Source organism: Equus asinus, chromosome 22, assembly GCF_041296235.1.
Source record: "Equus asinus isolate D_3611 breed Donkey chromosome 22, EquAss-T2T_v2, whole genome shotgun sequence".
NCBI lineage: Eukaryota > Metazoa > Chordata > Mammalia > Perissodactyla > Equidae > Equus > Equus asinus.
Window position 1 is genome coordinate 8,310,619 of NC_091811.1, and position 13,257 is coordinate 8,323,875.

The following is a 13,257-nucleotide window of genomic DNA, read 5'->3' on the forward strand; positions in this document are numbered from 1 at the left end:
AAAAGCGTGCTGTGGAGCCAGACAGGTGGAGTTGAAACCTGAGCTCGGCCACATTACCAGCTAGATGACCTAATTTCCTGCCCCTGCCCTGGGCCTGCTTTCTCATCCACAGAATGGGAGAACAGCAGCACCTGTCTGCGTGTATGTATTACAAGACCTCGTGCACACACAGAGCAGGTGCCTAGGCTTTCACCTGAGCCACCCACCCTCCCACATTTCTAAGTGTGGTCAGCATTCTCCGTCCTCGCCTGCCTCACACATTAGCTGTTCTGACACTGTTGGCCTCCAGGACTTCCCTTTCTCTGAGTGTTCCTTCTTAAGTCTCCTGCAACGGCCAGGGCCCTGTCCTCTGACTGCTGGTCTCCTCCTGAGAGGACCTCATGCAGTCCCAGAGCCTCAAACACACCTTCAACCCACTCACAGCTTCCAAACCACCATCTCTAGCCTGACCTCTCCTGATCTCCAGACTCATAAACCCAGTTGCCTACCTCATATCTCCAGCCTGAGGCTCCCAATTTCCTTCCCTCCTAAAGCCTGCTCCATCCACAGCTTCCCAATCTCAGTTGAGGGCCACCTCATTCTTCCACCGGCTCAGCGGGAAGGAATCCTTGTGTCCTCCTCAACCCTTCTTTCTCTCATACTCCATGTCCAATTCATCAGCGAACAGGGCCAGAATCCTACCCTTCTCACCACCTGCCCTTGCCACCTGGTGCTAGCCACCATCATTTCTCCACTGGATTACTGCAGCCGCCTCCTAACTGGTTTGCTGTGCTGCCATTGACCCCTTCACTCTTCTCAACACAACAGCCAGTGAACTTGCAAAATCTAAGTCAAATCACATTGTTCCTCCACTCAGAGCCCTCAACGGCTTTCGCTTTTACTCAGGATAAACAATTAGTCCCAACAACTGTCAGCAGGGCCTCCTCCCATCCCTGACCTCACCTCCTACTACTCTCATTCACTCCATCTGCTCCAGCTACACCGACTGCCTTAACCGGTGCTCAGTCACGCTGGGAGCCCCCTGCTCAGGGCCTTTGCACCTGCAACTACTTCATGTTTTTAAAAGAAATGTCATTACCTCGGTGGACTTCCCCAAGCACCCGCCAATCCTCCATCATTCCCTATCCCTGTTTCCAACTTTATTATTTTCTCTAAAGGATTTACCATCTGGTAGGAATTTTATTTTTGTTTACTGCCCATGTCCCCAAACAAGAAGGTGATCCCCATGAGAGCAGGGATGATGTAGTGCTGTTTCCTACAGTCTCCACACCTACTGCAAGACCTGGCACACGGCAGGAGCTCAATTTGTTGAATGAATGAGTTAATAAACGTTAGTCTTATGGTTATGCTCATTTTTTATGCCACATTTTGGATTAGATGCTCTTGCGCTCTCTCAATCCTAACATTCCACATTCTAGCATGTAAAGATACCAGCCAAGAAGGCTCCCAGTTTCCCTTGCCTCTTCCTTTGCTTTCCTCCAGAACTCGATGCTTGCAGAAACTCGGGAAACCTACTGATAACATCTTTTAAATCACCACCAGGGGCTCTTTTAAGGAAGCGAAAGCCCCATGCAGAGCATAACTGCCAAGTGTTCCTGCAAGCTCTGTTTCCCACAATAATTCATCTGCCCTCATATACCTGGCCCCAGGGAGGCCCAGACTGCCTTACCTGCCACTAGGTGGGCCCGGCTCTGGGAGCACAGAACTGCATTGAACTTGGACTCATCTGTTCCCAAGCGGTTCTCCCCAGCTGCATATAGCTCCTGGACAGACAGAGGGGAAGATGGGCATGCGATACAGGCCTCGACCCAGACACAAGGCCCATGTCACCTGGGAGACCTGGGCAGAGTCTCCGGGCCCTGGAGGCCAAGAGGGAAAGGAAATGGGAGCAGCGCCTCGGCTGTGCTCCATTCACTGTGCCAAACTAGACACCATCCGCACTCCCTCACTGGGCAACACAGAGGGTTCTGAGGCTGGGGGGACTCAGGACCAGGAGAACCAAGACCCATTGGGGCCCAGACAAGGAACAGCTTTAACCCAAACAAGGGAGCAGCAACACAGAGGAAAATGTGAATGAGACGCCTGGGCTTGAGTCCTAGCTCTGCTACCAACTTGCCAGGGGACTCTAGACAGGCCCCTCTAAGCCTCAGTTTCTCATCTCTAAAAGGCAAAAGCTGGATTAGATTTGGGGGTCACAAACCTGAAAGCCCAAGGGGGCCAGCTGGGTAACTTAAATGAGGGAAACAGGCCAGCTATAAGGCCAGGGAGTGGTAGGGACCAAAGCTAGCCACACAGAAGGGCAACTGATTTCTCAGCATCAGCTGAGAACAATGATGGAGGAATGCAGGCTCACAGCTGTCAGATCCATTTCTCATGAGAAGCCAGAAATCCAGATTTCTATGTGAAATTCCCCAATCTTTAAAAAGCAGCTTTCCTATCTAAAAGGAACACGTGAGACAATAACTATCACAATAATTGAAAGATCAGAGTGACAGATGTGGGATTTCATGGGTTAGGCACTTTCCCTGTGTTTCATTGCATATACCATTACATCAGCAAATGGGCAGAATCTGCACTTGCCTATTAAGCTTTTGAAAGTTTCAGCCCAAATGGCTCTAAAGTGCTTTCCAGGCCTCAGATAGCAGCTCTTGATGGAAAGGCACTGATAGGTGAGAGCAGAAGATGGCCATTGGGGGCACAGATCAAGGAGAGGCCGAGCAGGTCCAAACCAAGAAGGCAGAGCAGTAGGCAGGAGACCTTGAAACTGAGGCAACTTCTGCCTCAGCTAGGAAACGGCCTCTATAAGAAATAGGAAAAGCAACACTGGAGCACGAGCCAGAGCCTGGGAGCTTGGGGACTGTCCAGCCCTGAGTTCACAAATGAAAATGGATGTCTCAGGCCAGGGAGATGTTAACTGAGGCAGACCCTGCAGGAGGGGTCTGGGACCAGGGGTCTGTGTGCTGCCTGGGCAGAGAGAACAGAGCCAGGAGTTGGGTGCTTGTCCAGGCTCTGCCTCCAGACTTCCCTGGGCACAATGCTCAACCTTTCTAGCCTCAGTTTCCTCATCTGGAAAGGAAATGGACCAGACCAGAAGAGTAGCTCTCTTCCAGCCCTGACACAGGGCACTCCACAGAGGTCCTCTTCGCCCTGATAGAAAGCAAAGATAAGGAGACCACTGGCGGTGCCTGGTGAATGCCCTGCCACGGGTGGCAGGAGTAATGAAGGGGGAGAGAGAAGTATGGCCAGCTCCCTCCCACCAGGAAGCCATGGCTCTCTCCAGCCAGAACCACTATGGTCTGAATTCATTAGTGGCAAACCCAAACTCCTCTAAAGAGGCACTCAGATGCCTGGACAAAGAGAGGAAATGGCAGGACACTTTTCATCTTTTGTCTGCAATTCACACAAGGCTGGGGACAAGGGCAGAATTCTAAGGCTACACAACTAATGAGACAGGTGGTTTCTAGGCTCAAACCTTCAAAAGTTTAACAGGCAAGTATGAATTCTGCCCATTTGCAAACATAATGGTATATATAAGCAAACCCAAGGAAAGTACCAAGTCACGTGAAATCTCACATCTATAACTATGATTCACCAAGGACTGTAATATTTATTATCTCCCACATAAGGGAACCTCTTATTGGTGGGGAACTATAACCTAGAGTGGTTGGGTAACCTGTTCAAGGCCACATGGTTGATAAGTGGCAGGGACTGTATGAAACGCACAGCATCTGGATACTCCTTATCTGTTGCTCTTTCCATCCCAGAACTCCTCCCTTGTGAAGCAAGAAAGTAGAGGACATCCCCACCCCCCGGCTTAGGAAGCCAGGTGGCGTACCTAGCCTGGCCATCACACTCACCTGGACATCTCTCTGGACAAGCAACATGTCCACATTTGTGCTTTCATCCCGGTTTTCCTGAAAGGAAGCAGCTGTATGGTCAAGCCCACTCCGTGGAGTTGCACACCCCTACCTCCCCATCCCTGTTCCTCACTGCTCCAAGATCCACGCCTCTCTGAGCCCCAAGCTCTATTGTGGGAAAGGTACCTGAGAGAGAGAGATAAGCAGCCGCTGAAAGTGCCCTGATGTGTCACTTCGAATGGCTTCCTCCAGGGTCTTTTTGAATTCTGAAAGGGAGACACAGGGAAGGTCCAGCTTGCAGCCACATGAATGAAGCTGCCCACTGTACATAGTCAACAGTGGGCAGTGGCAAAAGAAGGGCATGGGAGTCCTGGGCATGAAGAGACAGGCAGCCCACACAGCATCCTGGGACATATAGTTAGAGATCCAGGAGGGGCTATGACCTCCAGGCTGACCTGGCCTCTGGCCAGTCTTGGCCCAAACCACACTCAAGATATTTTCCCCAGCTCTCCCTTACCTTAGTCACCTGGCCTGTGTGTAAACAGCAGGCAAGGTTGGGTCCTGGATCAAAGTCCAGTGCTTGATGAGTGGCAGATGAAGAGATAAGAAGGCCAGGAGAATAGAGACCCTGGGAGAGGGTGTGGCCGAGGCCCAGAAAGCACAGGAATCAGCGGAGGGCAGAAGGCCCTGGGGGCCAGTCTGACCTGTTTTGTAGGCTCTGCTCAATTCCCGGATGTGTTCGTTGCTACGGGAGGCGAGGATCTCAATCAGGCAGGCCTCATCGGTGCCAGCCCCCTGTAGTGGCCGAGAACACAACAAGCCACAAGCTTATAATAGCTCCCTCACTGGTGCCCAGGAAAGAGAGCAGGCGCTATGCTGCTGCCCCATACCCCAAGGCACAAGCCCCAGCAACAGAAGCCCCAAACACAGGGACACCCCCAGAGGGCTGCTGCCACCTGGGTCTGCAGCAGCCAAGCTCTCTCCACAGGCCCAGGCAAGTTCCAGATAATGACAGCAACATGGTGATGAGCAGAGACTACAGGATCATCCCCATTCCACCCACCAGGAAACTGAGAACCAGAAAGGTATAGTGACTTGTCCAAGGCCACACAGTAAATGGTGGGTTGAGATGTGGACCCATATCTGTTTTATTCTAAGTTCAGCCTATGAATGAGATGAGAAAAACTGAGAAACTGGGTTTAACACAAGAGAGCAGACATGTGAACAAACTAGAGTCCTAGAGTGAACTGTGGAGCATCTGGAGACATCCAGGAAAAGGTAGCAACAATGAGGATGCAGAGACGACCATGTCAGGGACAGTGAGAAGGTGGAGGACAAGGTCAGCAGCCAGGCTTCTATGTTGGTTTGAATCTCGGCTCTGCCGCTTACTAGTTGTATGACCTTAGGCACGTTACTTAAGCTCTCTGTGCCTCAGGTTCCTTGTCAATAAATGGCAGTGATCCTAGCACCTACCTCACAGGGAAGTCATGCAGATTAAATGCGTTACATACGTAAAGCACTTAGAACAGTGCCTGTCACACAGGAAGCACAACAGAGGGTTAGCTATTTTTTTGATTACTGCTACCATTAGATTACTTAGGGTTTACAAAGAGCTTCCATTAGCCACCTTGCTCAGTGTTCACACGTTCCCATTTTACAGATGCTCAAGGATACATAGGTAGTTCGTGACAGCTGCCCCTGTGATTCACCTAGGGCTATAATATTTATTATCTCTCATATATAAGTGAACCTCTTATTGGTGGGAAACTGGAGCCTAGAGTGGTGGGGTGACTTGCTCAAGGCCACACAGTTGATAAGCAACAGGGACTGTATGTTGTTTCCAGCACTCCACAACCACCACCACCTCATGAAGCTGGCTGGGGGTTGGGGCTGGGCAGAGGGCTGGGGGCCACTGCTGGGGTCCCAGGCCATTGCCCTCCCCAAATGCCTCCTGACCTCCTCCCTAGAAGAAAGCACGTAGGTGTGTTTTAGTGGAGTCACAGTGTGCCCACCTATCAGGCCTCAAAGAAAAGGTGGATTCTTTTGGAGCATCTGTTCGATTCACAAGAATTTCCCCTTCTGTGGGAGCTGCCCTCTCCCCATCCGGTGGATACCTGCTGTGGGTCTTGGGAGGCATGAGACTCTCCAGAATGGTCATAATCTGCCCTTGGTCATAACCAGCTGGACTGGGGGAGATAGTGAACCCAAACTAAGCCAATCAGAATCTGCCCCCTGTTTGGAATTTGGAATGAGGGGACAGTGATCTCTTCTGTGGCTGGATCCCTGAAAGGTAAATGGAGAGGGGTCAACAGGGATCCTCTGCCAAGCAGACATAAAAAAAGCAGCAAAGAAGTAGATGAAGAATGAACTGGACACTCAAGAAGAAGCAGAGACAAGAGGCAAACCCTGCCTGGGTCCCATCCCTCTCCACACCAGGCTGCTAGTCTTTATCCCCATAACTGATTCTCCATCTTTGTTCTGCCTACACTACTCAAGAGTGTTTCTGTTATTTGCCAATAACAGAGCCCTAATGAATGAGGATGACATCACCCATGCCTCATACCCCTCTTCTTTTCACTGCACCACTAGCTTCCTCTACAACCCCAGCCTCCACTATGTTTTTAAGATGGAGAGAAACTTAGATGCTCCCTGATGCTGAATGACACCTCATCTGCCTCTTGGGGAAGTCACCAGAAGTTCCCCTTTCTGTAGCACTTAGACTCCAACCCAAAAGGGTCCAGAAGCCACAGTGACAACAGTAGCTAATGAGCAGGCTAAGACACATCATGCCATCCAGGCCTTCTCCTGGGCTGTGTCTACACATGTGAACACAAACACACACACATTACACACCTTGATGGCTTCCTTTATCTCATAAATGTCAAAGAGGATCGGGGTCTTCATCAGAGCCAAGATTGTCTTCTCAAAGTTTCCTGACAGTTCAGATTTCAGATCTTTGATCAAATCCTGATTGGATATGCAAACAAACAAAAAACCCTACTTTGAGAATCCACAGAAGGTGATTAATAGGGACAATATCCCAGATCCGAGGACCCGCAGCATCAACAGAAAAGCCAAACCCAAGGCCCCAGCCCAGACCTGCAGAATCGGAGCCTGCATTTGAACCAGATTCCAGGGGATCTAGGGCACATTAAAGTTGGAGATACTCTGGGCTAGAACACTTGCCTATTCAATATCTACTGTTTTCACCTTTCTAAGATTCAAAAGTTCAAAATACAACCACCTTGCCTTTTCCTTCAAAGCTCTTCTATCAGCTAAACTTCCTGAGGTGGTGGTGAAGAGGGCAGGGAGAGCAGCCTGGGTTCCAGGAGGAGACACACCAGGTGGGAGTGGAGAGGAAATGACTTGCCCCTGGTCTCAGTGAGTCATGGCAGACGCAGGGCTAGAACTCGGATCTCTGGGCACCTCTCATCAAACCTCAAGTATCCTATGGACTGTGAGATTTCTCCCTCAGAGCATCCTTCACCTCTAGAAGACACCGTCAGCTGAGAGGCCACTGGCCAGGTGGACAGCAGGAAATACCCTAATACACCTCATGGTCCATTCCAGGAGATGGAAGCCCCCCTCGGCCAAGGAAAAGCAAGAGTGAGTAGGGCTGGCTGGAGACTATGCCTTGATTTGCGAGGGACCACTCCCCTACCCACAAAACACATATACACACAGACTCACCTTTCCATAAGCTGTCTTGAAGGACAAGAGGATCTGCTGTCGCTGCTTATTGGAACGACTCCCCAGGCAGTCAATGATGGCCTGCTCATCAGTCCCTGGAGGAAGAAGAGGTGGGAGTGGGCAGGGCCGGGGGTCGTGGGCATGCTCTGCAGCTGGAGACTTCCCTAGTCTGGGTCCTCCAATTCTCCTGGGCCTCTCAACTATACCCCCATATCCACCTTCTCTTTCACCACCCCTGGTGCCAGGCTGCCTCCACGCAGCAGCCCCAGCCCACAGAGCCATGTGTAACTACTTGGGGAATCAAAGGGCAGTTAGCATTTGAGCCACCCAGGGTCTCTCACCAAAGCCTTTCATAGCCTTCCGCAGGACCTCAGCATCTCGCAAGGGGTCAAAGGCAGGAGCATCTGTGATGGTGCCTCGGTTTCCAAACTGCTCAGACAAACAGACTTAGGTGAGATGCTGCATCCCCCAGATGTGAGATTGCCCTACCCCAGACTCTGGGAATGGCCTTTTCTCTAAAAGTTGGGGTACCAGAAGGAGCCCGCAAGCAACAGTGCAGAGGACTCTACATGGAGTTGGACTAACGTAACCATTATCTGTCCTCGTGTCCTGGTACTGAAGCTTCTGCTTGGCTCTCTTGGCTAGGAGCCCACCTCTAGCTGAGTCCTGACGCTGAAAAACCTGCCCAATGCCCAGGTCCTCCAGGGCTTGACCTGGGTTCCTGATGAAGGGGAGGCCTTGGAAACAAGGGGCACTGGCCTCTCTCAGTGCCTCACCACCACAGCACATGAGAGCACATATCAGGGTCCTTGTAACAGGGCCTGGCTAGTCCATGGAGCACCTTTGTGTGAATTAGAAAAAAGTGCTCCCTCTAGGGGAATGAAGGTGCCCGACCTTCACAATGGTACATGTAGCCCGACTACCTCTTAGACTAGCACTGGTTCCCTGGCACTGTTTTCTAAATTCTGTGACCTGTGTTCCTGCCGGACTTCCTCCTGACACCAACAGCTGCACTCCCCAGCATACCTGAATTTTCCTGCCTAAACTGTGTCCTGGTGGATTATCTTCTGTGGCTAGTACAAACTGGTTATAACACAGTTAAGGAGATAAGCTCAGAGGAAAGATAAGGCAGAAGGCAGGGAGGGAGACAGCAAGCAGGGCAGGGGTGGGAGAATGTGTGGGGGTAGAGGAAGGAAGGAGAGGGGATCCTCTGTCTAAAAATAGTAGTCAAACACATACCACTAGCCTTGGGCTTGGCTGTTTGGCCACATAACCATGACAATGAATTCTAGGCTCTGCAAACATGAATTGCTCTTCAAAATGAGCCAAGAGCAGCTCTGAAAGAACTGCCAACAATCTTCCCTACCCAAAGGAGGTTTGAAGAATCCTCTAAAACAAGCCTGGAAAGGCACATCCAAGGGACTAAAGACTAAGAGCCGTTGGGCATAAAGCCTGGAGACCAGTGGCCCAAACAGTTCTTACAAAACACAGAGCCCAGGCAGCAAATAACACAGGAGGAATGAAGGGTACCCTGGGACGTTCAGACCCAACTTGCACACAGAACATCTAATCAAACTGGGAGAAACCAGGCAGCTCCCTGAGGTCTTCAGAAATACAAACCAGGGGTGAGGAGTCTTTGAGAAAGTGACAGTCTGTTAAAACAAGAGGTTATAGCCGAAGGACTTAGCTCTCCCTTGTACCCTCCCTGGCCTTGCTGATAGAGGATGCTGAGCCACACGTCTCAGGCCTTTGGGGCCCAGGCTAGACTGAGGGTAGGGCAGGGCTGGCACTTACCTGGGCTGGGGACACAGCAGGGGTGACAGTCCCGGACCCTGAGTATCCTGGATAACTTGGCATGGGCTGCTGCTGCTGCCCAGGAGGTGGCATTGGTGGCTGTCCAGGGTAGGTCATCGGTGGCTGCCCAGGGTAGGCCCCTGGGGGCTGCTGCCCAGGGGGCGGCATGGGATGGCCTGGCACAGGAGCCCCTGGATATGGCAGATATGAAGGCATCCCGGAGGGTGGGTTTCCTCCAGGGGGCGGGTACATTCCATATGGAGGCTGCTGGGTGGAAGGGGGTTGCCCAAAACCCCCAGGGGGCACCGGAGGGTAACCACCCCCAGGGGCCCCAGGGTACAGGTTGGGCATGTTGGCTCCTCCGAATGTCCCAGACATGTTGGCTGCCTGAAAGTCCACAAAGCAGAGCCTAAGATTAATGGCCCCTGCTGAGAGAGCCACACTCTGCCATCTGCCCTTCCCTGCCTTGAGCCCTGCAGTGGGCTCTCAGGAGCCACAACCAGAGCTGGAGCAGAGTCTGAGCACCAGTGGCTTCTCAGCAAGGCCCACCTTGACACTGTTCCACATCCCTTCCACCTGTACTGCTGATCTCCTGACTTGCTCTAACACCACACCATTTAATATGGCTACTACCTGTCTCCTCCCAGTGGATAAGTACTCAAGGCTGAGACTTTCATTTGTTTTATCCACATATCCCCAGTGCCTAAAACAGATCTGAACAAATCAGACTATGCACTGATTGCACTGTTTACATAAAGCATACATTTGTTTTCAGATTACAAAATACACTATTTTAAAAGCAAATCAACAAATAAAAGTAGTATGCCTGTCCATGCTACCAGGCACCCGCTCCCAGTCCCAACCAGAATAGCCATCCATACAGACATGCACAGGCATGTGAACATGCATGTACACAGCACATGCACACACATACACATTCTCACCTCCTAATCCTATGCTGAGCTCATACAGAAGGTGCTCAATATATATTTCATGGAGGCATCACCCCTACCCAATCCTCCAGGGCTGAAAGGGACCTGAGAGACCACGCAGCCAAGGCATTCCCCTTGCCCTCATTTTACAGGTGGGAAACGTCAAGATGCAGAGAGGGATAGCAAGCAGGTGAGAGTCCCTGATGAAAACTCTTCTGTCCTAAGATGCAGCTCAATACACTCAGCACCCACAGGTCACACACACACAGACACCTCTGATGCCATGGAAGCTAGCAGCCTCTAGCCATGCAAGTGTGGCCCCAGCGGCAGCCCCAGCAGGAGGGCTGGACTCACCAGTCCTGAGAGGTAGTCCTGGTTGAACTGCCCTGTGTAGTTGGCCACATTATCCAGCCCAATGGGAGGCATGTTGGGCAGGGGGTAGCCAGCACCTCCCCAGGCACCACCACCTGAAAGCAACACCAAGCCCTTTAGCTCCTTGTTGGCCCTCCAACAAGGAAAGGCAGAGCATCAAGCTCCCAGGGGTTCAGAAGGGGAGACTACCCAGGGAGGGCCTTGGGGATGGTGCTACAGACCATACAGAAAACACTCAGTCAAGAAAGTCTAACCCAATCCCACTGCCAGCGGAAGAGAAGAGGGAACCTTCTCCTCCTTCCGGGGAGGAAGGTGAGGTTCAGCAAACACCCCCACGACCCTCTGTGGGGTATTAAGGAGTAGGAGGCCAGGGACAGGCTCTGCTTTTAGGAGCCTAGGGGCTCACCACAGAGAGGGAGCGCAGACACAAGAACAGGACAGTGTCATTTTAGGACACTGTACTGAGCCCATGACAGTGGGGAGCTCAAGGAGCACCAAGAAACCAGAGGCAAAAGCATGGCAGGGGGCAGGTCCTGCCAAGTTGGCTGTTTGCTTTTAGGAGTCTGTAAGAGGCAGGGAGAAGTAGAATGAGAGGATGGAGGGAGATGGGGCTGAGTCACATGTCCTTGTGAGGGGACAGCAGTGAAAAGCCCCAGTTCTGAAACCAGCAAGACAGGGGTATGTGCCCCGGGGCGATGCCCTCAAACCCTCTGGTTCAGTTTCCTCAGCTGACAAGTGGGGATAATAGCTAGCATTTGCCTCAAATTGTTGTGATGAGGACTGAGAGAGCTAATGCCTGTGCAGGGCATAGCTGGGTGCCCAGTGAGTGTTCCTATGTTACAGTTGTCACTGTGACAAGCAGTATGGCAGTGAGCATCATCATGTGAGCTGCTTGCCTATGAGATGCATTCCTGTCCATGGCAGTGAAAAGGCCCAGGGGACCTCGAGTTTGGCTTTTCAGCTCCAGGACTCCGGGACAGTCAGGACAGAGCCTCCTAGGAACCACCTGCCTGCTCCCTGTCTTGCTGCTCAGAGGTAGAATAGCTGTGCTGACAGAGGTGGCAGTGGTAGGACACAGATGGTACGATTCCTACTAGAGAGGGGACTGAGGCTAGTGCTGGCAAATCTGGGCCCGGGCTTGTTCAGAGGGAAATGTCCCAGCTCAACCCCTGATACACCCTGTCACAGTGGCGGAGCTGCACCTCCCCGCTCCACCTGTTCTTCACCTGTTGAATGGAAGGGCGGATCCAAATGGCCTGCAGGGCCATCAGTGCTCAGACTCAAGGACCTCAGTTCTAGGGAAAAGAATGTGCCCAGTGGTCTCATGGGGTGAGGGGTAGCACAGCTCAAGCAACCTCAGGATGACCTGGAATGGTATCTCTTCTCCCCCTTGTCCCAGGAGCCCTCATTATTTCCTTTCCTACTGTGGGGATCAAATCTCATTTCAGGAACCCAGGAGGGGAAAGGGCCAGAGAAGATGCCTTCTAAGTGTGAAGAGAAGCATTGTGGCTGGGGCCGGGATCCAATCGCCTGACCAGCTGGTGCAGCCTCACTACTATTGGCCCACAGCTTCTTGCAGCCTCAGCAGGAACATCTGACTCTTAGCAACTGCCCCCACTTCCTCCCCTCGGCAGGGAGAACCCTGCCACTGCAAAACCATGCACCTTGAGCACAGGGTAGCAGAAGTGACAAAGGGCAATTGTCACCTAACAATGCTTCGGAGGACACCGTGCCAGAGGCTTTACCTGGCTATCTCATTAGTATCCGGGACAGCCCAGGGAGGGAGAGATCCTTGAAGCCATTTGCAAAGGAGAAAACTGAGTCTCAGAGAAGGGAAGCCATTTGCCCACTGCTATCAGCTAGTAAGGCAAGAGACCAGGTCCTGGCCTGGTTCTAGACTTCCAGAAGCAGCTTGAAACTCAGGCCTCTCCTGGCCTCAGCATCCATGCTCTTCTCCAGTCCCAACCTGGCTGTGCTGTGGGAGCATGACAGGAGTGAGGAAATGACTGGAAAGCCCTACTCCTCCACTACTCTCTACTGCTGGACACTAAGCAGAGAAGGCATTCCCACTCCGGCCCGCCCCAAACCCTCTTACCTGGTGCAGCTGGAGGATAGCCACCTGTGGGCGGGGGAAAGCCAGGGTAGCTCATGGTTAGATCTGAAAAGGAAGAGGAAAGCACGCTCAGGCTTCGCCAGGAGCTCCCACCAGCCTTACTGGCGGCTTCTTTGTAGAACAGCAACACCCACAAACCGGTGCCCCTCTTGTATCAGGTGTGACCTGTGGCAACCCAATTTATCCTCTACCTGCTGGGGCCTTCAGCTAGAAATGGCAACCAAGGTGGGCTCATCTTCAGGGTCAGGCTCACGCCCACACCCCACTATAGGATTCACCACCCACCAGCTGGTGGGTTTCCTTGAAAACCCCTTTCACCCAAGCTTCATTCCCACCGCTGCTGACAAAGGATGCTGTGTTTGTGTGGAGCTGTTCTCCAACTTCAGAAGATAGCCTCATGCTCAGGGGTCCAGGTCTGTTTGGTTTTATCTTCCAGTGTCCATATCACCCTCCATCGAACAGGGAAAGCCAGAGTCCATCTCCCTGTGCCCAACCTATA

The 13,257-nt window shown here is 52.0% G+C and overlaps 1 protein-coding gene across 5 annotated transcripts in view; it reads right to left on the minus strand.

The window, feature by feature from the left end:
- The window catches only part of LOC139041609 (annexin A11-like), a 41,537-nt gene that overhangs the window by 4,937 nt on the left and 23,343 nt on the right, over window positions 1–13,257 (minus strand). For 4 of the 5 annotated variants that reach the window (XR_011497073.1, XR_011497072.1, XM_070494823.1 and 1 more), the window contains exons 2-11: window positions 12,741–12,803; window positions 10,628–10,740; window positions 9,342–9,728; window positions 7,889–7,976; window positions 7,548–7,642; window positions 6,711–6,824; window positions 4,562–4,652; window positions 4,044–4,123; window positions 3,858–3,914; window positions 1,670–1,763 (exon numbers count right to left, since the gene is read on the minus strand). Coding sequence is in view for 2 of the 5 variants with exons in the window: in XM_070494822.1 (XP_070350923.1) it covers window positions 1,670–1,763; window positions 3,858–3,914; window positions 4,044–4,123; window positions 4,562–4,652; window positions 6,711–6,824; window positions 7,548–7,642; window positions 7,889–7,976; window positions 9,342–9,728; window positions 10,628–10,740; window positions 12,741–12,803 (1,182 nt within the window). In the remaining 3 variants the exon portion in view is untranslated. The remainder of the gene's footprint in view (window positions 1–1,669; window positions 1,764–3,857; window positions 3,915–4,043; window positions 4,124–4,561; window positions 4,653–6,710; window positions 6,825–7,547; window positions 7,643–7,888; window positions 7,977–9,341; window positions 9,729–10,627; window positions 10,741–12,740; window positions 12,804–13,257) is intronic. The other variant, XR_011497074.1, reaches the window with a different exon arrangement.